The sequence below is a fragment of the Rhinatrema bivittatum genome, chromosome 8 (assembly GCF_901001135.1).
Source record: "Rhinatrema bivittatum chromosome 8, aRhiBiv1.1, whole genome shotgun sequence".
In the NCBI taxonomy this organism is placed as follows: Eukaryota; Metazoa; Chordata; class Amphibia; order Gymnophiona; family Rhinatrematidae; genus Rhinatrema; species Rhinatrema bivittatum.
This window is the reverse complement of record NC_042622.1, coordinates 205,228,739-205,254,711: the sequence shown is the minus strand read 5'-3', so window position 1 is coordinate 205,254,711 and position 25,973 is coordinate 205,228,739. Positions and strand designations below refer to the sequence as shown.

Below are 25,973 nucleotides of genomic sequence, written 5' to 3'. Positions count from 1 at the left end.
TTAACGGCCAGTCTCTTGACTAGAACTTTTCTGTAGAAAAGCCAAAATATGTGACACCATAGCCTGAACAGACTGAGGCTGCACTCCATCAACAGCAGACCAGGACTCAAAGATCCTCCAGGTTCACACATATATCAAGAATGTAGAAGGTCACCTAGCCTGGAAATAACTGCTTCAGAATATCCCCTCCATCTCAGCATCTCCTCTCCAAAGTGAAGCCATGCGATAGCGGTGAGCCGCCTGACTCAAAAATATTGGGCCCTGTGGAAAACAGGCGACAGATGTCTGAACCTCAGGGGCCCGTCTATGGTCATGGTGATCAGATCTGGGAAGCATGATTGATACGGCCACTCTGGAGCTACCAGAATCACTTTGCCTGGATGTTTCTCTATCCACCGTAATCCCTTGTCCAGCAGAGACCACAGGAGAGAAGACAAAGAAGAATCCCTCGAGTCCATGGCAGCACCAGAGCTTCGATTCCTTAGTACCATGTTCTGTTCAGCAGCTGTAAAACCGCGATGCTTTGGTTTTTTCTTTGGTCAGGATACCCACATCTTCCGTGAATAAGACACATCACTGCCTCTGACAGCTCCCATTCCCTGAGGTCTAATTTTATCAGACTGATAAAATCCACCTGAATGTTTTTCACGCCAGCGATGTGAGACGCGGCCAGCCACTCCAAGTGCTGCTCTGCCCAGAGTAACAACTCCGGGGCCTCTCGAGCCACTGCCTGATTCTTGATTCCACCTTGATGGTTGATGTAGTCCACTGTGGTCGCATAGTCCGATAGGATCTGTACTGGATGACCGCATAGCCTTGGCAGACAGGCAATCAATGCGAAATGTACCACTCTCGTCTCAAACCGATTGATAGGCCATTAGGCCTCCTGTTTCGACCACTGGCCCTGCGCCGATCAATTTTGCCACGCTGCCCTCCATCTGGAGAGGCTTGCATCAGTGGTGACTATTATCAAATTCGGAATCTCCAATTCCTCACCACGATTGGTGCAAGTAAACCACCATGAAAGACTGTCACTGGCTTCCCTCTCTAACGAAAGAGGAAGATGTAACTCTTCCAATAACGGATTCCAGTGGGAGAGAAGAGCCCCCTGCAGTGGCCACATATGTGCGAACACACAATGCATTAATTCCAATATCGATGCCATAGAATCCAGGACCTGTAAATAGTCCCAGACTCTGTGCACCGAAAGCTCTAGCAGAAGCCTAATCTGACTCTGCAATTTCAGCAATCTCTCCTGGTGAGAAACCCTCTCTTTGTCAGTGTCTCAAACTAGGCTCCCAGATACTCCAGAGTTTGTAAGAGGACTAAATGGCTTGTTGCTAGGTTCATCACCCATCCTAGAGACTTTGAGTGCATTGGTACCTTTTGTATTGATTGTCGACAGAGGTCATCTGATTTTGCACAAATGAGCCAGTTATCCAGATACGGATACACCAACACCCCCTCCTTTTGCAATACTGCACCCCCCACCACCATCACCTTGATGAAAGAATATGGAGTCAACGCCAGCTGAAGAGAAAGGCTTGAAACCGAAAATGTTCCCTTGAACCGTGATGAAACAAGTTGTTTAACTTAAAATTGATCTCCATCCACAGTAAGCGTGTTTAGGATCTGAGTCAACAGACTTAGCAAGATATCTCTGTGAAAAAGAAAAAAAAATCTAAGCAGAGTCCGAAGCAGCTGTCAATCATATGCAATTTCTCCCTTTTCTATAGGTGAGAAAGTCAATTCCCCATCGGAATCCACTAATGTCTCATGATCCACACCCTCTTGAACAATACCAGGGACAGCCTCCCTGTGGCATTTGCCCACTGTGACTGACAAATGGGAGGCCCGAGCTACATAATAGGTTATTTCGCCTTTGCTGGATGCCCCTGCAGAAAGGTCTGCAGGCCCTGGAAACATTTCACCCAGGAGAAGGAGGATGGATCTATACCGGAGCCCATAGGCCCAAAACTTGCTCTCTCCAACCTCTCTCTCTTGGGGAAGCTTCTGCCCTCCAAACAAGGGAGGAGGAGAACTGAGCATTGCCTTACCTCCCATTCCATTCCCCTCCAGAGACACCATAGGCCGAGGGGATGACCCAACAAGGGCAAAAGCTGTAGTAGACAAATCGCTTTGAGCTTCTTAAAAGCGTTGACACAAACTGAGAGAGTGAGGACTGAATTGCTATCAAACGACAAGCCATACAGATAGCAAGGCGCTTGGACCTGTTCATCCCCGGCGCCTAGCTCTCCAGAACGTTGGCTCTAGGCAGCCTCCTGCGCACACCAATGCCACCTGGGCATTCACGCACACCCCTCTAGGACGCGCATAAATACGCACTCAAGACTAAGTTGCAGTCGTATGTGCACAAGTACCCGCGCAAATACGTGCTCAAATCTAGGTCACAGATGTACGCGGCGAGAATGCATGCATATGCCTAAGCACAAGGGAAAAGAACCGTGGCTGTGGACTACCACACAGCTAAGTAAAGCCTGCCTGAAACTTCAGCGCGTTTAGGCCCAGATCCATTTAACATCCAGCACCGAAAATAGTCAGCCTGAAGAGCTTCTCAACAGCTTAGGCCTCCTCAATGGCTGAGAATCCATGGAGACTGGGCCAAGAATCAGCATCCCGCTAAACACGCTTTGTGCATAAGCAAATTAAAACTGGCAGAAGACCTCTACCAGAACCAGAGACTCCTTCTCAGTGCCTCTCTGTACCTCTGCAGGGCAGGGAACTGCTGGCAATAGCTGAGGAGTGGATTCCCCTGCCTCTCCCACCAACACTGCTAGGGAATCAAAAATGTTTCCATTCTGCCAGGAAAGCTCAGTGCTAGATCCCATCACCCGCAAGGCTCGTTCTACTGGTGCGGTCAGGCTCGATGCAGACCCCTGAATGCTATGCTGCATGCACATGCTGTTCCTCCCCGCACCAGCAGCACCTCAACGGTAAGCAGGGGGAACAATCCCTCAGCGCCATAGAGCCAACACCCAGTCTCCTCCACAGGCAGAGAAGCTGCTGAAAAACCTCATTGCTGAGCTCCCCGAGCTGCTAAGGTAGCTTCTCCCCTGGAACCCCAATGCTGCACAGATTCCTCTAACTAGTTCCTTGTTCTCTTTTTTTTTTACTCTGAGAACAAATAAAGATACATAGAAACCAGTACTTTCCTTTGGTGCAGAGGTTCAGGTTCCAGGAGTGCAAGCTGCATGGCAGATCAGAAAAGAGCCAGACTACTGGCTACATCTGTCTTCTTTTGCCAAACTTTAGCAACCCAGCCCAGGATAAACTGTTTAAAAGGGATCCTTCCCTGCTCCACTGGGCTTGCAGTGCAGAACTGCCAGCAGGTTCCACCATTGTCTCATCGGTGATGAGGGATCTGGACTACCAGATGTCCATCTCACGGACCTCCGGACCGAGCCATCAGAAAAGTCACTAACCCCCTGCTCGTCCACCTCAAATCAGGGGGAATGGCCCCACTAGGACCTCACAACCCCCTGGGAGGATCCAAAATTTTGTCTTTTAATCTTTTTTTTCTCTCTCTCTCCAGACTGCACATTTTACACCAGCTGCGTTCTGCTGGAGAGAGAAATACCGAAGGACTGCAGGTGGCACACTGGGTTATGTACAGTATCAGTTGAAACTTTCTCTGTCTCCTTCTGCTGGCAGGGAGGCAAAATCCAGGAGTCCGGACTGATCTGGATACATACAGGGAATGTGTGTGTGTATCTATATATATCTACACACACACACACACACACAGAACAGGTATAGCATTTGCAGCAGTGCAGGCTTTTCTTCAAATATATATATATATATATATATATATATATATATATATATATATACATACATACACACACACACACACACATACATAGTTATAAAGAGATATATAAATAGAGAGACACACACACATATATATATATATATAGATAGATATAGATATATACATATGCACACACACAGCCCCACTAGAGAACAGGTACAGCATGAACAGCAGGGCAATCTGGTAACTGGCTACTAAAAGACAGGACATGGAGAGGAAGACTGAATGGTCATTTCTCTCAGTGCAGAAAGGTAAATAGTGTAATGTTTTACAGATCTATAGTTGGACCTGTGCTTTTTTTTTTATTTATTAATGATCTGGAAAGGGGAGTGATCAGTGAAGGGATCTAATTCATAGAGGACACTAAATTATTCAAAGTTCTTAGATCATAAGCCAATTGTGGACCTTGCGAGATTGGGGGATTGGGAATCTAAATGGCAGGTGAAATTTAATGTGGACATATAGGGAAGAATAATCTAAACTATTTGAAATTCCCCAAGTCTCTTGACCTGTATTGTTTGTCTTGATAAGACTGTAAACTCTACCAAGCAGGGAAGGTCTCTTGTGTTTTTGCACAGTGCTGCGTATGTCGAGTAGTGCTACAGAAATGTGTTGTAGTAGTAGTAGTAGTAGTAGTAGTAGTAGTAGTAGTAGTAGTAGTAGTAGTAGTAGTAGTAGTAGTAGTAGTAGTAGCAGCAGCAGCAGCATAATGCTGAGATCCATATTGGGCTTCACCACCCAGGAAAAGCATCTTGGAATGAATGTGGACAATACTTTGAAAACCTCAGCCCAGGGTGTGGAGGCAGTCAAAAAAGCAAACAGCACATTAAAAATTATTAGGGAAGGAATGGAAAATAAAAACAGAGGACAGCATAATGCCTCTGTAGTGATCCAGTATGGTTTGTCTCAGGTTTCTCTCACATGCTGCCCTGTGATGTGCTTTAAATCTATAGTGGAAGTACTACATCAAAAGGGGAGAATGCAGATCAGCACTCAAGACCATTCATCATCCTGCTGAGACTGCCAGCCACAGTGCTAAGTTGTGCCAGTAATGATGCTGGCACCTGTCAAACTGAAACTGGATTGCAATTTCTAATCCAGTTCACATAGGCCCCCATGAGCAGCTGCCAGGATCAGCTTTCAGCGACTGCTGGCCTGGCCTTGAACCAATGACACTGAGATGGGAAGTTCTGTATTTTCCTGCCAATTCTGAGCTAGACAGTCCTAGAAATATGAGGCTTTGTGACATCGTGTCAATCCCCTGAGGTGCTGAGCTCTGCATCCCCGAGCCCTCCACTCCTAGAGGTGACAAGCTTCGTGTCCCTGTGCCAGCCTCCTGAGATACCCTGACCTAGAAGAGAAAGGCACCAAATCCCTGTGCCCATCCCCTGCGCTTTGTATGTATTCAAATGAGACACATCACTAACAGGAGTGGAGCTGCATTACTTAGCCTGCTTGCTGAGTAAGGTCACATTCACGTTTCCCAGCACCAAACGCAAGTACAACCTGGAAGAGAAACAGGAAAAACATCCAAGATGAAACGTAAACAGCAGGTGCTAGGATCTGATACAAGGCCAGGCAGGGGGACAGTGGGACACTGCCGTTAAACAGATAAGTATCCCACATTAACAAAGGCATTAGAAAATAGTGGGGGGGGGGTCATTACAGTGCGGTTTACAATGGAGAAATGTTTATTGTCATGTATTCTCAGTGTTCTGTACTATTTCTATTTGTTGACAAATACAAATTATAATTAAAAAAAAAAAAATGCATGAACCTTGAACCCACTGCTCTCAGTAGTGAGCTATGCATGTGCACGAGCACTGTGTCTATTTTAAACAGAAACACGTCAATTACACAGTATCACTAAGAGGCATCATTATTCTATTTTTGTCTAATTGTACTTACTATGTAGATAGAATATATTAAGTTCTATGGTGTGTTTATTTTTTTTTTTAATAGCCTCTTTGAGGAAGCAAAGATGATAGGTAGTGTATGTCATAGTAAGTAGAGTTCAGGTTAAGAACAGTAAGATTTGCCATACAAGGTCAGACCAAAAGGTCTATCAAACCCAGTATCCTGATTCCAACAGTGGCCAATCCAGGTGACAAATACCTGGCAGGATCCCAAGGGGAAGACAGATTCCAAGTTGTTTACCCAAAGTCCACCTTAATAATGGTTTGTAGACTTTTCTTCCAGGTACTTATTTAAACCCAGCTACACTAACACCTTTCACCACATCTTCTGGCAAAGAATTCCAGAGTTTAACTGTGCATTAAGTTAAAACATTTTCTCCTATTTGTCTTAAATGTATTATCTTGTAACTTCATTGCATGTCCCCCTAGTCTTTCTACTTTTTGAAAAAGAGTAAACAACCAATTTGTGTTTATCCTTTTCCCTACACTCATTATTTTATAGACCTCTATCATAGCTCCCCTCAGCTGTTTCTTCTCCAAGCTGAAGAGCCCTGACCTCGTTAGTCTTTGCTCATAGGGAAATCGTTCCATTGCCCTTATTAATTTGGTCACGCTTCTCAGTACCTTTTCTAATTCTGCTATATCAAGCAACAGTCAGCCTCCTGACCCAAAGGCTATGGGTTTACTTCCCAAACCAGAAGGACAGGCTCACGTGTAATACAAGGCAGTGCTAAGGGAGACGCTGTCCTTCCAGTACTAACACCACAGGGCAGTTCTAGGGGAGGCCCTGCACTGCTGGAGGCGCTGTTCTTCCTGTATGCAACGTGAAATAATTTATCTGCATGGGTTCTGCCAAGGGCACATTCCCTGGGAGTCAGATATCAGCTTTCCTCACCCATTCTCTTTTGGCAGAAAGGCTTCCATTTCGAAGAACGTGCTCTGTCGCTCTTTGATGAGATTCTGCAGTTTACTAAACTCATTTTCCTGTTCATCTTTCAGGGAGGCCTTGCACCTGAGGAGAGAGGAGACACACGCTTTCAGCACAGGGCTCGGCTCATGATGAGTTACCATTCAAAGGATACAGAGGAAAATCTGCACCCACAGAAACTCATCTGACACGTAGCTGCAGTATCCGTAAATCTGAAGAAAAAAGTGTCACCAGTCACAGGGTTGTTGTGTATCCTCTGAAAACCCAACATGGTCAGCAGACGAAGAGAACCTCCAAGCACAATGTTGGGAGTCAGAGGAGTAGGGAAGGATCCGTGGCTGGAACTCTGAAAACTTATTTTAAACCCCAATTTCTGATATTATTTGGGGGTTGGTGGAGGGCATTTGAGGAGAAGCAAAGAAAGTAACAGCTGCAAATAAATTCCATGGATGCCACCATGTCATGGAAATCTGACAGCAGATAAGTACTGGGAGACCCCTCTAGTTTGTGCCATGCGCCCTAATTGATCACTGGATTTTCCCCCTCATGTCTTTGCAACCAGGGGTCCTCTGTGCTTACCCGAGGTTTACTTGAATTCTGTTATTGCTTTTGTCTCCATCACCACCCTTGGAAGGCCATGCCACACTTCCCTCCATTTTTGTGTCAAGATATATTTTCTGATGTTGCTCCTAAGTCTACTCCTCTGGAGCTGCATACCTTGATCATTTGTTCCACAGTATTCCTTCCTCTTAAAAAGGTTTCCTTCTTGTGCCTTTGAATGCCTTTATTCTATGCTGCCTCTCCTCTGAGGTAAACATATTTAGGTCACGACTACTGGCGCTGACAACACATCATCATTTTGGTAGCTTCTCTTTGGATCTCCTCCACACTGTTTATATCATTTCACAGGTTCAGCTTCCAGAATTGGATACAATAGTCCAGGTGAGGTCTCACCAAAGACCCATGGAGAGGCACTGTCACCTTATCTCTCTCCCTATGCACCCTCTGACTCTGGCCACTGCCCTGTTACACTGTTTCACTACCTTGAGATCACCAGACACAAATCGCTCCTCATGACTGCTGCACATCAGTTCCTCCCTCCCCTCCCCCCCACCCCCCAGGTATCGCTCGCTTGGATTTCTGCGCCCTGACTGCTCAATACTGCACTTGTTTGCACCTAGTCTTAAGCACCAAGCACTCGATCGCGCCACAAGTTTTTTTTTAGGTCACTTTTCATTCTGTCTACTCCCTCAGATGCGTCCACTCCGCTGCAGATCTTAGAAGATAATTTTACAAAGCAATTGTTGGAAAAGTATGACATCAAATAAATGGTGGTGGTGATTTACCTGGGTAAAATGTTATTTAAACTGGCTGATTCAAAAACTGCCCACCCTTTACCCGGGTAAAACGTAGGCTCTGGGAGCAGGCCTTCGAGGGGGCTCGTTTATGGCAGGGGGTTTCAAATTTACACACATTATTCCACATCTCTGCAGGTACTTTTTTTCCTGGGGCAATTTTGAGAACTGTTGCAAAGCCCCAGGGGTAAAAGAAGCTGGGGATTTTCCATCCATGCAGGTAGTTTTGAAAACTGCCCCTGTAACGTCATCTGCCAAAAAAAAAAAAAAGTCAAGCTCTTTCTACTCTCTGTGATCGCACTCAAACATATTGAGCAGAAATGACCCATTTCTGTGGCACTCCATTAATCGGCCTTCTTTCCTTGGAGAAAATGCCATTTGCTGCTACTCTCGCTAAACACGCAACTGGTTTCTAATCCAGTCCACCACCTTAGGGCCAACCCCCTGGCTCCTCAGTTTATGTGGGGCAGTATCAAAAGTGTTGCTGAAATTTAAGAAACCTACACCCAATGTGCGCCCCCGATCTAACTCTGGAGTCACCCAATCACTAAATTGATGGTTTGTTTGACATGGTCTTCCCTCTGGTAACACTATGCTACCTTGGATCCTACATAAGTCACTGACCTTACCTTCAGGAGGAGCTCCACTAATTTTCCTAGTCACTGGAGGTCAGACTAACCGGCCTGCAATTTCCAACCTCCTCTGTGTTGCCGCTTTTACAAGAAGTGTGACAACAGCCCCGCAGGAGCACTTCCATCTCCAAAATGGATTGAACAGATACTTCAGTGGACCTACCAGAACCTCTGCGCTCCCTTAATATATGGCCCCCTGGCTTGGTTTCCTTTCTTCTAGATCTGCATAAACCTTCTCCTCCTTAAAAGACTTGGTATCTACCCCACTGCCATACGTACCTCTACCAATAAAGCAGTGGTTCTTCTCCAATCCCTTCCTTCAGCAAATACTGAAGAAAAGAATTTGTTTAATGTCTCAGCCTTACCCTCCACACATTCCTCCTTTTCTCCTCTCGGTCTTACAGTCCTATCTCTGGTCTTCCTCCTATCACTGGCATGCCTGGAAATAAAAAGCCTTGGCACCTTGTTTTATGGCCTCTGCTATCTTTTCTTTCAGTCTCACCTTCCCTGCTTCCTTCAGCTTTACCAGATATCTTCCCCTGTGCTTCTCCTTCTGAGGTCCTTTGTACTTTTCTGAAAGGTAACCTTACTGCCCCTTATATTTGGAAAAAGCAAACATACAGGCCTCTTCTTCCTCTTTCCTAACACGACATGCCTTGCTTATGTCCAAGTCCATAAGCAAAGCACGTCAAGCAGCACTGACTGATACATGGGGGTAACCTGCACGGCGTGGCAGATACTACCATGGGAAGCTTGCTGGGCAGACTGGATGGACCATCAGTCCCTTTCTGCCGTTGTTTCTATGTTTACCCTTTCTACGGCTCCTTTTAGTCTGGCCCACTGTTCTACTGCACAGAGCATTTCATAGCCCGTCAGCCGATCCTCAATGGTCTCTCCCATGTTAACAAAGTTGCTACTCCTGAAGCACAGGACTTTGATTTTTGTTTCACCCCTCTCTGCTTCAGATCTTGCATTAAGCCCCCCACCATAGCTTACCTGGACACTGGGAACACTTTCTCCATTTCTAAGTATCAAGTCCAGTATTAGGCCCTCTTGTGGGTTCTGTTACAATTCTCTGATGAGAAACTCTTAACAGGAGTACAGGATCCGCCTACTTGGACTCCAGACAAATGGTAACAGAACCCACCAAAGGGTGGGCTGGGGAGAGACCTGACCTGGTACTTAGAGTTTTTAATGTCCAGATGACCACCAGGTTTCTTCCCCAGGGCCATGTTCCTCCCTGACTCCACACATTCTTCCACCTGGACTCTCTATTTCTTCCTGTGCTATCTTACTGCACTGTGGGGTAGATTTTAAAAAGGTACGCGCGCACAAATGTAGGCCCGATTTTATAACATGTGCGCGCAGAGGCAGGCGTAACTTGCACACGCCGGCCAACTGCCGGTGCGCGATTCCCCAGCCCAGCGGCCATGAAGAGGCCTCTGGCCACACCCCCGCCCTGCCCCGGACCGCCCATTTTTTTCAAGCCCCGGGACTTACACGCGTCCCGGGGCTTTATGCGCACCGCCGGGCCTTTTGAAAATAGGCCCGGCGCGCGTAACCCTTTGAAAATCTGCCCCTGTCTGCCTTGGTATCACCTTGACTACTCTTGTGTCTCCATGTTCTAGATAATTCCTCAAGGATTACATGCTCCCCCTAAAAAGCTCTCTCGTGTCTGCACTGCTGGTCATGCCTGCGCATATTCCTGTGGGTCCTCATTCACCGGCATGCCCTCGTTCCTGGGCGACCCCAGCACCACGTACCTTTTCAGCCCATCCGAGAGTTCCTTCAGTAGCTTCTTCTGCCGTGCGATGGAGCTGGAGCAGTTTTCCTGTTGTTTGGTCAGTTCCTCCAGTTTCTGTTTGTACAGCTTGTGTGTGTCCTGGTAAAAAGAATGAAGAGATGGCATGAGTCAGGGCTGCTGCTGCTACGGCTTGAGCCTCGCTGGCAGAGCCCTAGCACCAGCAGGACCTGTAATTCAGTAGCATATCACTGCTGACAGGAGGCATGCACAGCTCAGATCCTAGCAAACAGAAGCTGTGAAACATCCCGTGTCCTACGGCGCGAGTGGGGCTAGAGAACCATTATTGGACTAAGTGGTTTTAATATGCCATTGGGCAAGTATCAAACATATAAGTAGCATTATTTACATTTCTATAAATGTATATACAAGTGCTGCAGAGTAAAATCACATGAAAAAAATGGGAGGAGAGCAAGAACAGGATGTGTGTCACATGTTGCTTCAGTTGAGTTCAGTGAAAAAAAAAAAAAGAGATATTTCACAAAGAGTATTACTTGTACTGAAGCACTAATACCTGCAGAGAGTTACAGCGATGAGAACAAAAAGTTTGTGAACCTCCTAGGATGGCCTATATTTTAGCACAATTTATAGTCAAAACATGATTAGATCTTACTCTCATGCCCAGTGGGGGTAACTTTAAAACAGCTGTGCATATATGGATGTGCAGAAATCTACTCCTGTATTTTATAATCTGTGCATATATGAGACGCTCGGGTTATAAAATATACGCAAAACATACCCAGCAACCTGTGTGCGTATGAAAAAAAAAACAACACCAAACAAAACAAAACACGCGCATACCTATTGCGCTTATCTGGATAAGTAACGCTTTTAAGAGATTTATCCAGTTAAGTATCAACAAAACCATCATTTAGCCGAATAAGTTGGAACTTATCCGGCTAAGTGGTGCTCGATTATTATACTTCTGACTTTTAAAATCCACGTGTGGGAGATTTCACCCATGTAATTTACATGCATTTAGCCTCCATTAGTCGGGTGTCACGCACGCAAGTCAGGAGCTTTTCTAACATACGCACGGCAATGACATTACCAGTGCTGCCCATTAGCCTACCACTTCGTCCACTCTATCTGCAGGTCATCGGGACCCTCCCGGCTCCCCCCCCCGTCCTGAGTATTTCACTTTTCAGATGTTTACGAGCATTTATTCCATACATAGCCCAGGGGTAAATATACGCGAACAAGCTGCTCAACCTACACACGTAACTCTCTCATAAAATAGCAACCTACACGCGTAACTCTCTCATAAAATAGCAACCTACACACGTAACTCTCTCATAAAATAGCAACCTACACGCGTAACTCTCTCATAAAATAGCAACTTACACGCGTAAATGTTCGCCCCACCTGGGAACACTCCTGGACCGTCCCTTTTTTTAAACTCGCAGATTGGCCTGCACACCCTTACTTAATGCTTGTATGTTGTAAGTTTCTAAATTAGCATATACTAAAAACAAAAAAAAAAAATAAATCTAAAGACATTTTTACCAATAATTAAATAAAAAAAATAAACAAACAAACGAGTGAAAAAGGCTCCACAATTATTTCAAGCAGCAATGGCCACTCCATAGTTTTATAATCATTTTCAGCCAGAAACAACACTCAAAAGGAAAAAAAAAAAAAAGTTACAGATGCATAGCAACGTCTCTCACAGACTAAGTAGTACAAAAATTCCTCTCAGCTTCAGGTCACAAATTCTCAAACAAATCAAATTTCAAACGAACTGAACGTTCCTATAGAAAAACTATTTTAACCGTGCCAGCAGAATGTGAATTGTAACTTGAAGTCCCATATGCCAATGAATTTAGACAGCAGTATCAATTGTTTCTTCAGTTAAGCCTGGGTTGGTTTTTTTTGTGTGTTTGTATATTTTTGGGACTTGTGGGTTAGTTTTGGTTAAACATATACTATCCTAGAGTTATTTGATGTGCGATATCACATTTTTCAGATAGTTGGACTTTTTTTTTTTACTGTAATTCCTGTAGCTATTTATCAGTCTCTCACATCATCCTCGAGGACATGGCTCATTTTTTCACACAAAAAACTGTTTCAACTCGGACTTTGAGGCCTTACTTCCACAAACAGCTCACTTCAGGACTTGTTTATTAAAGATTTGGCCTTGGCCAAGCTTCTCTTCTTCAGCCGTTCTATAGCAGATTTACTTGCATGTTTTAAGGTCATTGCCGTGCTGCATGACCCACTTTTGGCTCAGCTTCAGTTCACGGGTGGAGGGCCCAGTATTCTCCTTTAGAATTTTCTCCTCTAAAGTAGAATTTACGATTCCATTAATGACGGCGAGCCGTCCAGGTACTGATGCAGCAAAGCAACTCCACAACACGATATCGCCACCATCATACTTGACACTTGGGATGAGGTTCTTACTTTGAAAGGCAGTGTTTGGTTTTTGCCAAAACAAAAACATTTGTAATTGTGCCTCATCTGTCCAGTCTTGTAGATCATCCAGACACTCTTTGATGAGCCTGAGGCAGGCAGCAATGTTCTTCTTAGAGAGCAGTAGTTTCTTCCTAGGTATCCTCCCACGAACACCAACCCCATTCACTTTGTTCCTCGATGGTTGACGCATGCCCTTTACATGTACGTTTTTGATGTGAGTTTTTAATGCTGTAAACTGCCTTGATCCTTGGAAAGAGTGGTAAAAAAAAAATATTTTGAAATAAAGAAAAACATAAGCCACTGTGCGAGAAGCCAGCAGATCTTTAGATATTAGTTTATTGATTGATTTTTTTTTATCCAGCTTATATTCTATTTTGATACTGTTCAATGTGGATCACAGAAATATACAAATAAAGCAAAAACTGTGACTTTGTGAATGCTTTCCCTGTTTACTCATGGGGCGATCCTGGTAGGATGACTTCTCCAGGGAAGAGTTCACTGTAGTCTTCAGCTTTCTCCATTTATAGACCATCTGACAGTGGATGGATGGAGCCCCAAATGTTTAAAAATGGTCTTGTAACCCTGTCCAGACAGATGAGCATCAACTACTCTTTTTTGTAGATCCTCTGAAATTTCGTTTCATGTTGGATTGATGAGTTCCCACTAACTTTTATGGTGAAGCCAAACCCAAAGCTCAGACTTTTATAGAGGATAGGATGCCCACACTCGGTCATTCAGATCTACTCTGCAGGGTGGCTTACTTGTTACCAAAGTTATTTAAGTACCTGATTCTAATTAGCCAACTAGGAGGTCTCTTACTATTTTTCTCTCACACACGCACACACATTGGGGTCGGAGGCAGACGTAACTTTGCGCGCGCCAGCGGACTGCTGGTGCACCATCACCCGACCCGGGGGCTGGTCCGGAGGCCTCGACCACGCCCCGGGCCGGCACCACGCCCCGAAAATCGCACCGCCCACCTGGCACGCCCCCGACACCCCCCCCTGTGAAGCCCCAGGACTTACGCGCGCCGCCGAGCCTATGCAAAATAGGCTCAGCACGCGCAGGGGGCTTTTAAAAGGGTTAGGCGCATAACTTATGCGCCTAACCCTTTTAAAATCCGGCCAACTTTGAATTAGTCTTACTGTTCTTACTTTGAACAATTTTGTGTCTCAAGAAACATAGTATTGTTTAATTTATACCCTTTATACTGCATAACAAAAGATTGGCTTCAGTTCAATGAGGGTAACATGGTAAGAACTTATTATTATACTTGGGGTTCACAAACTTTTTCTCAGCACTATATGTGTCGTAGGCCAATGAATGACTTGGATGTTGTTGCTATCACAGAGACGTGGTTCACGGAATCTCATGATTGGGATACGGCAATCGCGGGCTATAACTTGATAAGGAAGGTCAGAAAGGATAGGAAAGGGGGAGGAGTGGCTCTTTACATCAGAAACAATATCCAAGTATCTGCGCTGCAAGGAAGATGGGGCAATGAAGAAGCATTATGGGCGGTCCTAAAAAAAGATGATGTGACATGTAATAGACTTAATTTTTGGGTACTTGCCAGGTTCTTATGGCCTGGATTAGCCACTGTTGGAAACAGATGCTGGGCTTGATGGACCCTTGGTCTGACCCAGTATGGCATGTCCTCATGTTCTTATTGGAGTGGTTTACAGGCTTCCAAATCAAAAGGAAGAGCATGACAGAGATCTGGTTGAAGACATCCAAAAGATGGGAAAGAAGGGAGAAGTGGTGATCGTTGGAGACTTTATTCTACCGGATGTAGACTGGAGAATCCCTTCTGCAGAATCTAACAATAGTAGAGAAATAGTGGATGCCCTGCAAGGGGCTCTGATCATACAAATAGTAATGGAACCCACGAGGGAGGGAGCTATACTCGATTTAGTGCTCACTAATGGAGATAATGTCTCTGATGTCCAGGTGGGAGCCCACCTCAGCACCAGCGATCAAACAATATGGTTTCATATCACACAAAGGATACGGAGAAGAAGCACGAAGACCCGAGTTTTGCAGTTCAAAAACACGGACTTTGATGAAATGGGGAAGTACCTGGAGGAAGAACTAGAAGGCTGGGAGAACGAGAGAGATGTGGAACAACAGTGTACCAAACTAAAAGGAGCAATTACCAAGGCAACTAATCTATATGTTAGAAAAGCAAAAGAAAAATAAAACCTATCTGGTACTCAAAGGAGGTGGCTGACAAAATAAAGGCTAAAAGAACAGCATTCAAGAAATATAAAGGATCCCAAAGGGAGGAGCACAAGGAAGAATATCTGGTACAAATAAGGGAGACAAAGAAAGTAATCAAGAAGGCAAAAAGTCAAGCAGAAGAAAGGATTGCCAAAGAGGTAAAGAGAGGTGACAAAACATTTTTCAGATACATCAGAGAAAGGAGAAAAGTTCAAAGTGGTATAGGGAAATTGAAAAGGTGAAAAGGATCAATGTGTAGAGAGAGACGAAGAAATGGCAGAAATATTAAACAAATACTTCAGTTCGGTGTTCACTAAAGAGGACCCTGGAGAAGGACCGTCACTAATTAACAAGAAACTGGAGGGGAGGGGAGTAGATGTATCTCCATTTACAGTAGAGAATGTATGGGAAGAGCTAGGGAAACTGAAAGTGGACAAAGTCATGGAGCCTGATGAGTTCATCCCAGGATACTAAATGAGCTCAGAGATGTGCTGGCGGGTCCGCTGAGTGACCTGTTCAATAGATCCCTGGAAACAGGAGTGGTGCCGAGGGATTGGAGAAGAGTGGTGGTGGTCCCGCTTCTCAAGAGTGGCAGCAGAGAGGAGGCTGGAAACTACAGGCCTGCTAGCCTCACCTCAGTGGTGGGAAAAGTAATGGAGTCGCTGCTGAAAGAAAGAATAGTGAACTATCTACAGTCGGGAGAATTGTTAGACCAGAGGCAGCATGGATTCACCAGGGGAAGATCCTGTCAGACAAACCTGATTGACTTTTTTGACTGGGTGACTAGGGAATTGGATCGAGGAAGAGCGCTCGATATCATCTACTTGGATTTCAGCAGAGCTTTTGATACGGTCCCGCACAGGAGACTGGTGAATAAAATGAGAAGCTTAGGAGTGGGTGCCGAGGTGGTGGCCTGGATTGCAAACTGGTTGAAGAACAGAAGACAATGTGTGATGGTAAATGGAACCTGCTCTGAAGAGAGAGCAGTGTTAAACGGAGTGCCACAAGAATCGGTGTTGGGACTGGTCCTGTTCAATATCTATGAGCGACATAGCGGACGAGATAGAAGGAATGGTTTGTCTTTTTGCGGATGAAACTAAGATCTGCAACAGAGTGGACACGCCAGAAGGAGTGGAGAGAATGAGATGGGATTTAAGGAAGCTGGAAGAGTGGTCGAAGATATGGCAGCTGAGATTTAATGCCAAGAAGTGCAGAGTCATACATATGGGGTGTGGTAATCCGAAAGAACTGTATTCGATGGGGGGTGAAAGGCTGATGGGCACGGAGCAGGAGAGAGACTTTGGAGTGATTGTGTCTAACGATCTGAAGTCGGTGAAACAATGTGACAAAGTGATAGCTAAAGCCAGAAGAATGCTGGGCTGCATAGAGAGAGGAATATCGAGTAAGAAAAGGGAAGTGATTATCCCCTTGTACAGGTCCCTGGTGAGGCCTCACCTGGAGTACTGTGCTCAGTTCTGGAGACCGTATCTCCGAAGGAACAGAGACAGGATGGAGGCGGTCCAGAGAAGGGCGACCAAAAAGGTGGATGGTCTTCATCGAATGACTTATGAGAAGAGATTGAAGAATCTAAATATGTACACCCTGGAGGAAAGGAGGAGCAGAGGTGATATGATACAGACTTTCAGATACTTGAAGGGTTTTAATGATCCAAAGACAACGTCAAACCTTTTCTGTTGGAAAAAAATCAGCAGAACCAGGGGTCTCAATTTGAAGCTCCAGGGAGGAAGACTCAGAACCAATGTCAGGAAGTATTTCTTCACGGAGAGGGTGGTGGATGCCTGGAATGCCTTTCCAGAGGAAGAGGTGAAGACCAAAACTGTGAAGGACTTCAAAGGGGCGTGGGATAAACACTGTGGATGCATAAAGTCTAGAGGATGTGAATGAAGAGAGGGTGGCTGCGGGAATGACGGCTACTACCTGGAGATAATACCCTTATTCAATAAACATACACACGGTTAATGCAACTCCAACATTGCTCTATGCTTCAATGGCAAGAGGAAATGTGGAAAAAAAATGGATTTGCATTTACAAAAAAGCGGGGAGTAGCTTGCTTGTTATGACAGTTACTACCCCAAACCAAATAAGCCTGCTACTTCACTTTCAATGCATATCCAATGAAGCTCTCTGCTTATCCAGCATAGTTCTCTGCTTCAACGGCAGGGGGGAATGAATGAAAAGATGATTTATATTCAGACAACCACCAACAAGGACTGAATTACACAGTCTAGGTAAACAAATAAGCATGGGTGTAGCTTGTTTGTTACGGCGGTTACTACCCCGAATCAATTAAGCCTGATACTTTACTTCAATGCATATTCAGCGCAGCTCTCTGCTTCAATGGCAGGGGGATGAAGAAAAGAGGATTTATATTCAGACAATAACCAACAATGACTGAACCGCCCAGGCTGGGTAAACAAATAAGCGTGGGAGTAGCAAGCTTATGGAGGCAGTTGCTACCCCTAACCAATCAAGCTAGATTCTTCACTTAGATGCAGCTCCAGCACTGCTCTCTATATTAATGGCAGGGGTGGAAGGGAATTGGAATCAAAAGGTTATTAAGGGCCAAAGAGTAACAGTTAAATATGAGAAAAAAAACAAGTGTGAAAGCTTGCTGGGCAGACTGGATGGGCCGTTTGGTCTTCTTCTGCCGTCATTTCTATGTTTCTATGTAATAAATATAAATGTAGAGCAGGTTACCATCTCTGATTGCCAGCCCACTGATCATACAACTTCCCAGAATTTCCCTCCACCCCACCCTATACACACTGCTGTGCAGTCCTATGCCTAGTCCCAGCTCTGCAGCCCTCTACTGTGTGACCCTGGGCATATCATGTCATCTTATCTCCCTACTGCTTAATATACCCATTTGTAATTAGGTAATAAGAATGTCATTTCCCCTTCCCGTTTTCACGGCTGTTATGCAGCACTTACACTATGGCTAGCATCTCAGAGGTGGCTGCATGTTTGTTACTAGAGTGCTCTAGGGGCTCTGTCTAGACAGTAGGTATTACAATCACACAGATCACCCAGCTTAGTCCTCATATTTGGCTGCATTCTGTGACAATTGTGCAGTAAGTGAAGCAGCTGCACTGGCATAGCATCATATTCACACGGGCCTGGATAGCAATGCTAGACAAGAAAACAGATCCCGTACCAGTATCCTCTGGCACTGCACGGCATGTCTTGAGAAAGATTAACCATTGCATAATCCGGGCTAAAGTTCTTTTGTTGCACGCTATAAATTTATCTTCACCAGTCCCAAAGCACAATGTCCCTCGTCAGTGAATCATTTATGCAAGGGAAGGGCTGGCACAGAGTGTCTTGAGCAGAGTTTGCAAGGGTCGAGACAATATGCTGGCATACCCTGAAAAGCTTCTTGGCATCTGGCTTGCCCACTCTTCCCTCACGAGAGACTAGCAGTCTTGGCTCCTTTACGTTTGGCTACCTCCCTTTCCCTCATGACAGGCTCAGGTCTATTTCCCCACATAAGCCTCACGCCAGAGTTGGGCTCTTGCTCTGTCCCTTTCTCCCCTACCAACCAGCAACCTGAGTGTTCAGTCTCTTTCCTTTACACCCCCCACCCTCATACACAAGGCTGTTTCCCCCTTGCACCCAGAACTTTCTTTCCTGAAATCAAAGTCTGCTTGCTCACTCTCTCCTTCATGCAAGACTCGCCCTCCATCTTCTAAACTATGCCCCAGTGTCACGGAAGGAAGGGATTTCAGGCAGCTACAGCCTCCAGATGTGATGGATGCTGTTTGAGATGACTCAAATGGGCCCAGCCTGCAAAGACCAAGAGACCAACATTCAGCCGCTGAGTGGCTCGGCTAGTTAGCCAGATAAACATATCCGGCTAAGTAGCAGGGTATATTCGATGGCGCAGTCATGCTGCCGAATATATCCAGCTATCTTAAAGTTTATTTGGCTAACTTTAGGACAGCCCTATGGTGCGACCAGAGTTAGCTGCATAAGTTAAGTGGCTAACTTTGAATACCGGCTAACTCCGCGTCTACCCAAAACACTTCCCCCGCCACCTTGAGAATGCTCCCAACTTATGCGGCTAGAATTTAGCCACATACGGCTTTTAATATCATCGGTTAGCCATTTCAGTTATCCTTCTAAATGGCTTTTGAATATCGACCTCCAGATTTTCTGATGACCCTTCCCTAGAGATAGTAAATGAGAAAAATCTGCCTTAGCCAATTAGTCCCTGGAGTCTTTTGGGCATAAGACAGGGGTTATGGTTTCCATGCTGATCAGCTAAACAGAATGTGAGCTAAAGGAGGTTAGGCCACAAATCTGCAACCCCCTCTGTAACATGCAGTCATGTTTATCATTTAGAAGTTCATAGATTATAAACCCAAATACTCAGTAATCTGAGGAAAATACATCAATTCCAAAAAATAACCAACTAATCCCCAGTTATCCCTTAATTTTTTATCTGTTTATGTGAATTATATGAGTTATCTCTCTTTGTAGGACCTTCATGAGTACAGTTTGTAATTAGCGCAAACTGTGTTCTCTATAAGTCCAGCTTTATTTATTTTTTTAATTTGTACCAATATTATTTCAAACTCAATTTTATTTTCTATTAAAACCTTCACAACCGGATCCGCCACTCATCATGCAGGTCCCCTCCTGGGTAGCCTTATGGTTAGCATCTTATTCTTATTTTGTCAAAGAGAGCTAAAACCAAAAAAACTTTACTTTAATGTTCCATTCAATCACTGCCCCGACATGGATCCATGTTTCGATATCGCATCTGCATCAGGGGGCTTCTCTATAACCTGATATAGTCTCTCATCCTTCAATATATCGCTCCGCTCCCCAAAAAGTCCAGCTTCATTTCAACACACTCTTCAAAAGAACTTTAACAAGACATGGAGCCCACCACCATCTGTTATACCACTCGGAGGAAATGACATCACTTTCAAATTAGGGAATACCAATTAATTACTTCATTCAATCCCTCAGGGTGCACCGATTTTAAATCAAAGATCCAAAATTGCTCACGACGATTAAGCAATGATTGAATATCGCCGCTTCTTTCTGAAAAATATATTGACTCCAAAACCGTCCACTTGAAATCTTTAAATTGATGACCCTTCTCCACACAGTGCGCTACCAGCGGAGCTGTCAAGTCGGATGTCTTATAGAGAACACAGTTTGCGCTAATTACAAACTGTACTCATGAAGGTGCTACAAAGAGATATAACTCATATAATTCACAAAAAAAGATTAAAAATTAAGAAATATTAAGGGATAGCTGGGGATTAGTTGGTTATTTTTTGGAATATCATTTAGAAGTAACAGTCACCTTCATCAGGTAAGCAGCTTCAAAAGAAAATGGAGCAGCTGGATACAATACCACATAATCTAAGTAATAACATCTTGCACAAAATTCCTCATTTTACCCTCAGCATATCTGAAATTCTTTAAGCTACTCCTCTGTATCCCTGAGAGCGGCCATGTTGGCAAGAAAATCCCTAATTCTGTCACGAATGCTGGCACCAATTGGTTCATGCTGATTGACATCACATAATGAGGTGTCACAAACATTGCAGCTCGAACCAATGAAATCTTAGGGTTTAGTGACTGTCGGATAAACACAGCCACTCGGGATTGGGGTGGGGAAGAGGAGGGCAGGACAACTGCAGATACACAGCTAAAAGGAATTTCAAAATGAAATGGGACAAAATAAAATTGTTATGGGATACAGGGTAGCCTTGTGCACTTCTATAATACTACACAATGCAATAGTAAATCCCGGCCTCCTACTACAGTCCTTTCAACTTTTAAATGAGCAACAACACTTGGAAAAAAAAAGATAAAATAATTATCTGTAATTGTTGCCTCCCAAGATGCCATTTTAAGAGAGCCACACAAGCCGCCTTTGGGAAAGGTTCTTTTCCCTCTTGCTAGTTAGCTTGTTAAAAAAAAGCAAAAATATAAAAGAATGATGTAACAGTCTTATGCCGTATATCCATATGTGGTATCACCCGAGCAATTTTTAATTAAACAAGCAAGCACTGGTTACTAATATTATTTGCTTTACTAGAATTATTATATAATCCGCTTAGCATAGTTGTCTGTTATAGGCAGCATATAAACATCTACAAATAAATAAATCCTTTGCTTACCTTCCTAAAGCAGCAAAACCGCCTCTAGGCTTGCCTGTATTTTCTTTTTAATCTATTTCCCACTCTTCTGGTTGCCTTTCTATTTCTTCTTTTTGTTCAACTGCGTTTTGTTTTTTTACACATATTTATTCAAATGCATTATTTTATATTCTGTTTGATATACTGCCTTTCTAATGTAAAATCAAAGCGGTTATCAGTTCTCCAACTTCCTAAAAACTGTGAGAGGCCAATATTCAAAGGCATTTAACCAGATAACTCACTCTATTTATTTATATTTCACTTTACAGGCACCTTAAAACCAGCTAAATACTGACTTTTTGAATATTGGGGGCCATAAGTCATTATTCAGCTAACATCTAGCCAGATTAAAAAAAAGGGTCATTCCAGGGCAAGCCTAAGTTATCCAGCTAACTTAGCCGAGTCTTCAGTTGTATCCAGCTAACTTAGGGGGTCATTTTCAATAGGTTTCACATGCGAAAAGTCCCTTTTCACGTGTGATAGGGCGGAGTCAGCCCCGGAAGAGGAGGAGTCGGGGCGGCACTGGGGCAGATGCTGCAGAGACATTGCTGGCAGCGAAAGCTAAGGACTCTTATCGCCGCCAGTTTCATGCCGAATAACTACACCTTTTATGGTGTAGTTATTCGGTGCGAAAGCCGGCAGCCAGCGCACCGCAGTGGGGCGATGGCTGCTGGCTTTCACAGGCCCGCCCCCTGCTTTGCCCCCCCCCCCCCGGTCCATGCGATTCACAGAGCCGCGCAACGATAGAAAATCTAGCCCTTAGTTGAATAATTTTAGACCTGTTTTAGAGCACAAGGCCATAAAACTTTACACTTGAACCATCCCCTATCCCGATATGTTATAAATGGCCCTGCTGGGCTGTGCATCCCCTATCCCGGTGGGCCGGTTGCTCTAGTCAAGTGGTCTGCCGAGCGCGGCCGTGACAGAGCCACGCTCTGCAGACCACGTGGTATCTCCTGGGCCGGCCTGGGCGGCGAATCCCTGGGCCGGTCTTCATCCGGAATCCGCCCCAAACCACTCCAATGTTAAATAGGATACAAACAGAAACATGACAGCAGAAAAAGACCAAATAGCCCAGTCTGTCCATCTGTCCAAACAGGTTTATAACTCCCATCTCTTCCTTAGAGATCCCCTGTGCTTATCCCATGCTTTCTGAAATTCAAATACTGTTTTTGTCTCCACCACCTCCACTGGGAGGCTGTTCCATGCATCCACCACCCTCTTTGTAAAGAAATATTTCATAGAAACATAGAAATGACAGCAGAAAAGGACCATAGTCCATCCAGTCTGCATAGCAAGCTTCCCATGGTAGTATCTGCCATGCTATGCAACTTACCCACATGCATTGGTCAGTTTTGTTTGACGTAGAACATCACTCCTGAGTCTACCCTCTTTCAACCTCGTCTCGAGCCTCCTCTCCACTGAAACAAGCTCACCTCCTTGCATGCAAACCTTTTGAGATACCTGAATGTAGGCCCGCAGATCAGCTCTCTCCCTTCCCCACTGTTTAAAATTTTAACTCAGGCTCCCTCTTACCACCACTTTTGTGCATCCACAACCATGTTATCCTTGGGGGCGCCCCATCCCAAAAACAAAATCCCCCTACCTCCCCTCGGACTCAGAAATCCCCAGCTAGGATTAAGGTATTCTCTTACCTCCTTTCAGCACTGCAAGCATAAACTGTGGTGGCCGTGTTAGTCCATTTGACTACATTAGAAATCACAGCACTGGACCACAACATAAAAGTTATCTTTATTTCTAATGTATCCAAGTGAACTACCACCGCAACCACAGCAGGCCTGGCGTTTGTCAGGACCAAGGTGGCAAAATTCTGGGGGCGACAAAGTTCCTAGGGTTGCAAACTGTTGCAGTGTGTCCAACCCTGTTGCTTAACTTATAGGAAAATTGGTTCTTACCTGCTAATTTTCAGTCCAGACCGCTGAGATTATGCTTCCCTTCCAGCAGATGGAGTCAGAGAAACAAGCTGAAAAGCACCCCGCATATACTGGTGTGCCCCCTGTGATCCTTCGGTATAATCAATATCAAAGCAGAGTGAACAAAAACTTTTTTTTTTTTTTTAAATAACCAATGGCTAGAACAACAAACCAAGAGAATTAACAAACATGAGTAACAGTCTCGCCAAAAACTCTGTATTCTTCACAAATGCCTGCAGAAAAAATAAGTAGTATCCGAGCGGACTCTTCAGAATCGATAATCCCGGGTGAGTGTCTGGACTGATCCAAGGTACTACAGGAACAAAAATTAGCAAGTAAGAACCAAATTTTCCTTTCCCTGTACGTACCAGGATCAGTCCAGACCGCTGGGATGTACCCAAGCTGCCCTATCTGGGGTGGGACCCGAGGAGTCCCGCTCGTAATACACTACTGCCAAAAGAACCGACCTCCGGAGCACGGACATCCAGGCGGTAATGCTTAGCAAAGGTGTGTAAAGACGTCCACGTCACCGCCCGGCCAATCTCTTCCGGGGAAACACACTGGCTTTCAGCCCAAGATGCTGCCTGGGACCTGAGCGAATGAGCCTTCAGACCTTCTGGAACCGCACGACCTTGCCCTATATAGGTCGAAGCTATGGCCTCCTTTAACCATCAGGCAATGGAAGTTTGAGGCCGGAAGCCCTCACTTTGGCCCGCTCCATAAGACAAAAAGATGGTCTGACAACCGGAACTTGTTAGCCACTTCCAGATACCGGAGAACTCTACGAACATCCAGTTTCCGGAGATCACGACCCTGTGGGGAGTCCCAAGCTAGATCAGAGAAAGCTGGAAACTCTACCGACTGATTCAAATGAAAGGCAGAGACTACCTTCGGAAGAAAGGAGGGCACTGTCCGAAGCGATAACCCAGACTCCGAAAAACGGTTCCCGGCAAGACAAAGCCTGAATCTCCGATATCCGCCTGGGCGAACAAATCGCCACGAGGAACACCGACTTGAGTGTTAAATCTTTCAAAGCAGCCCTTCGCAGAGGCTCGAACGGCAAACTGCAGAGGCCGCGAAGCACCAAATTCAGACTCCACGAAGGACAGACAGGATGAAGTGGGGGCTTGAGATGCTTCGCACCTCTCAAAAACCAAGACACATCCTGATGAGCCGCTAGGGACGCGCCATCGACCTTACCCCGTAAGGAACCTAGGGCCGCAACTCGCACCCGCAGAGAGCTGTACACTAGGCCTTTTTTCAAACCTGCTTGAAGAAATGCAAGAATCTGACAAACTGAGGCCCTTAGAGGTGAGACCTTCAGTCTAGCACACCAGAGATCAAACACCTTCCAGACATGGACATAAGTGAGCGAAGTGGAAGTCTTGCATGCCGGAGAGTAGTGATGACAGACTCCGAGTAACCTTTCTTCCTCAATTGCCTCCTTTCATAAGCCAAGCCGCCAGACAAAAGCGATCTGCCCGATCGAAAAATATGGGACCCTGCCTTAGCAGATTTGGAAGATGGCCGAGACGCAAGGGGCTGTCCACTGCCAAGTTAATTAGGTCCGCAAACCATGGCCTCCTCGGCCACTCCAGTGCAACAAGAATGACCGACCCTGGGTGGTTCTCTATGCGTCTTAGAACTTTTCCCACCAATAGCCATGGAGGAAACACATACAGTAGGATGTTGCTGGGCCACGGGAGGACCAAGGCATCTACGCCTTCCGCCTCATGTTCCCTCTGGCGACTGAAGAAACATGCCGCCTTTGTGTTTCTTAGAGTTGCCATCAGATCCAGGTGGGGAACCCCCCACCGATGAGTCAAGAGCCGCATTGAGACCTCCAACAGTTCCCACTCTTTGGGGTCTAACTGTTGACCGCTGAGAAAATCAGCTTGTACATTTGTCTACTCTGGCTATGTGTGAAGCCGCCAGGCGAGACAGATTCGTCTCCGCCCAGAGCATCAGCTCCTCGCCTCCTGGGCGACTGGCTGACTCCTCGTGCCACCTTGACGATTGATGTATGCCACTGTGTCGCATTGTCGGACAGCATCCTTACCGACTGATGGCGAACTAGCGGAAGAAAGGCACGTAGAGCGAGAAGAACTGCCCGCGTCTCAAACCGATTGATCGACCTCCGAGCTTCCTGCGGGGTCCACTGGCCTTGCGCTGACCGTGCTTGACACACTGCCCCCCATCCAGAGAGGCTAGCATCTGTGGTTACAACGACCCACTGGGGGTTCTCCAGGTCCATCCCGCGATGCAGGTGGTCTGGAACCACAGCCACCAAGCTAAGCTGTCCCTGGCAGGGTTTACCAACGGTAACGGCACCTGAAAATCTCCCGTCTTGGGGTCCCAGCGAGAAAGCAACACTCTCTGCAAAGGTCTCAGATGTGCGAAAGCCCAGGGGACCAAGTCCAGCGTAGAAGCCATAGAGCCAAGAACCTGCAAATAATCCTACGCCATGGGGAGCTGCATGTGTAACAACCGCTGAATTTGATCCCTCAATTTGTTGATCCGGTCCTGGGGAAGAAACACTTTACCGACAGCCATGTCGAATTGAGCACCGAGGAATAGCAAGCGTTGCGAGGGAGTCAGCTGGCTCTTGGAGAAGTTGACGACCCAACCCAATGAGTAAAGACACTCCAAGACCGAATGTACCGCCTTTCGGCAAAGAAGCTCCGTCTTCGCCCGGATGAGCCAGTCGTCCAAGTAGGGGTGAACCAATATTCCTTGTTTCCTGAGAGCTGCCGCTACTACCACC

The 25,973-nt window shown here is 45.5% G+C and overlaps 1 protein-coding gene across 1 annotated transcript in view; it reads right to left on the bottom strand.

The window, feature by feature from the left end:
- TMEM120A (transmembrane protein 120A) overlaps nt 1–25,973 on the bottom strand; it is an 84,762-nt gene that overhangs the window by 52,270 nt on the left and 6,519 nt on the right. The window contains 3 exon segments of the mRNA XM_029612696.1: nt 5,279–5,338; nt 6,644–6,760; nt 10,427–10,545. Coding sequence (XP_029468556.1) covers nt 5,279–5,338; nt 6,644–6,760; nt 10,427–10,545 — 296 coding nt within the window.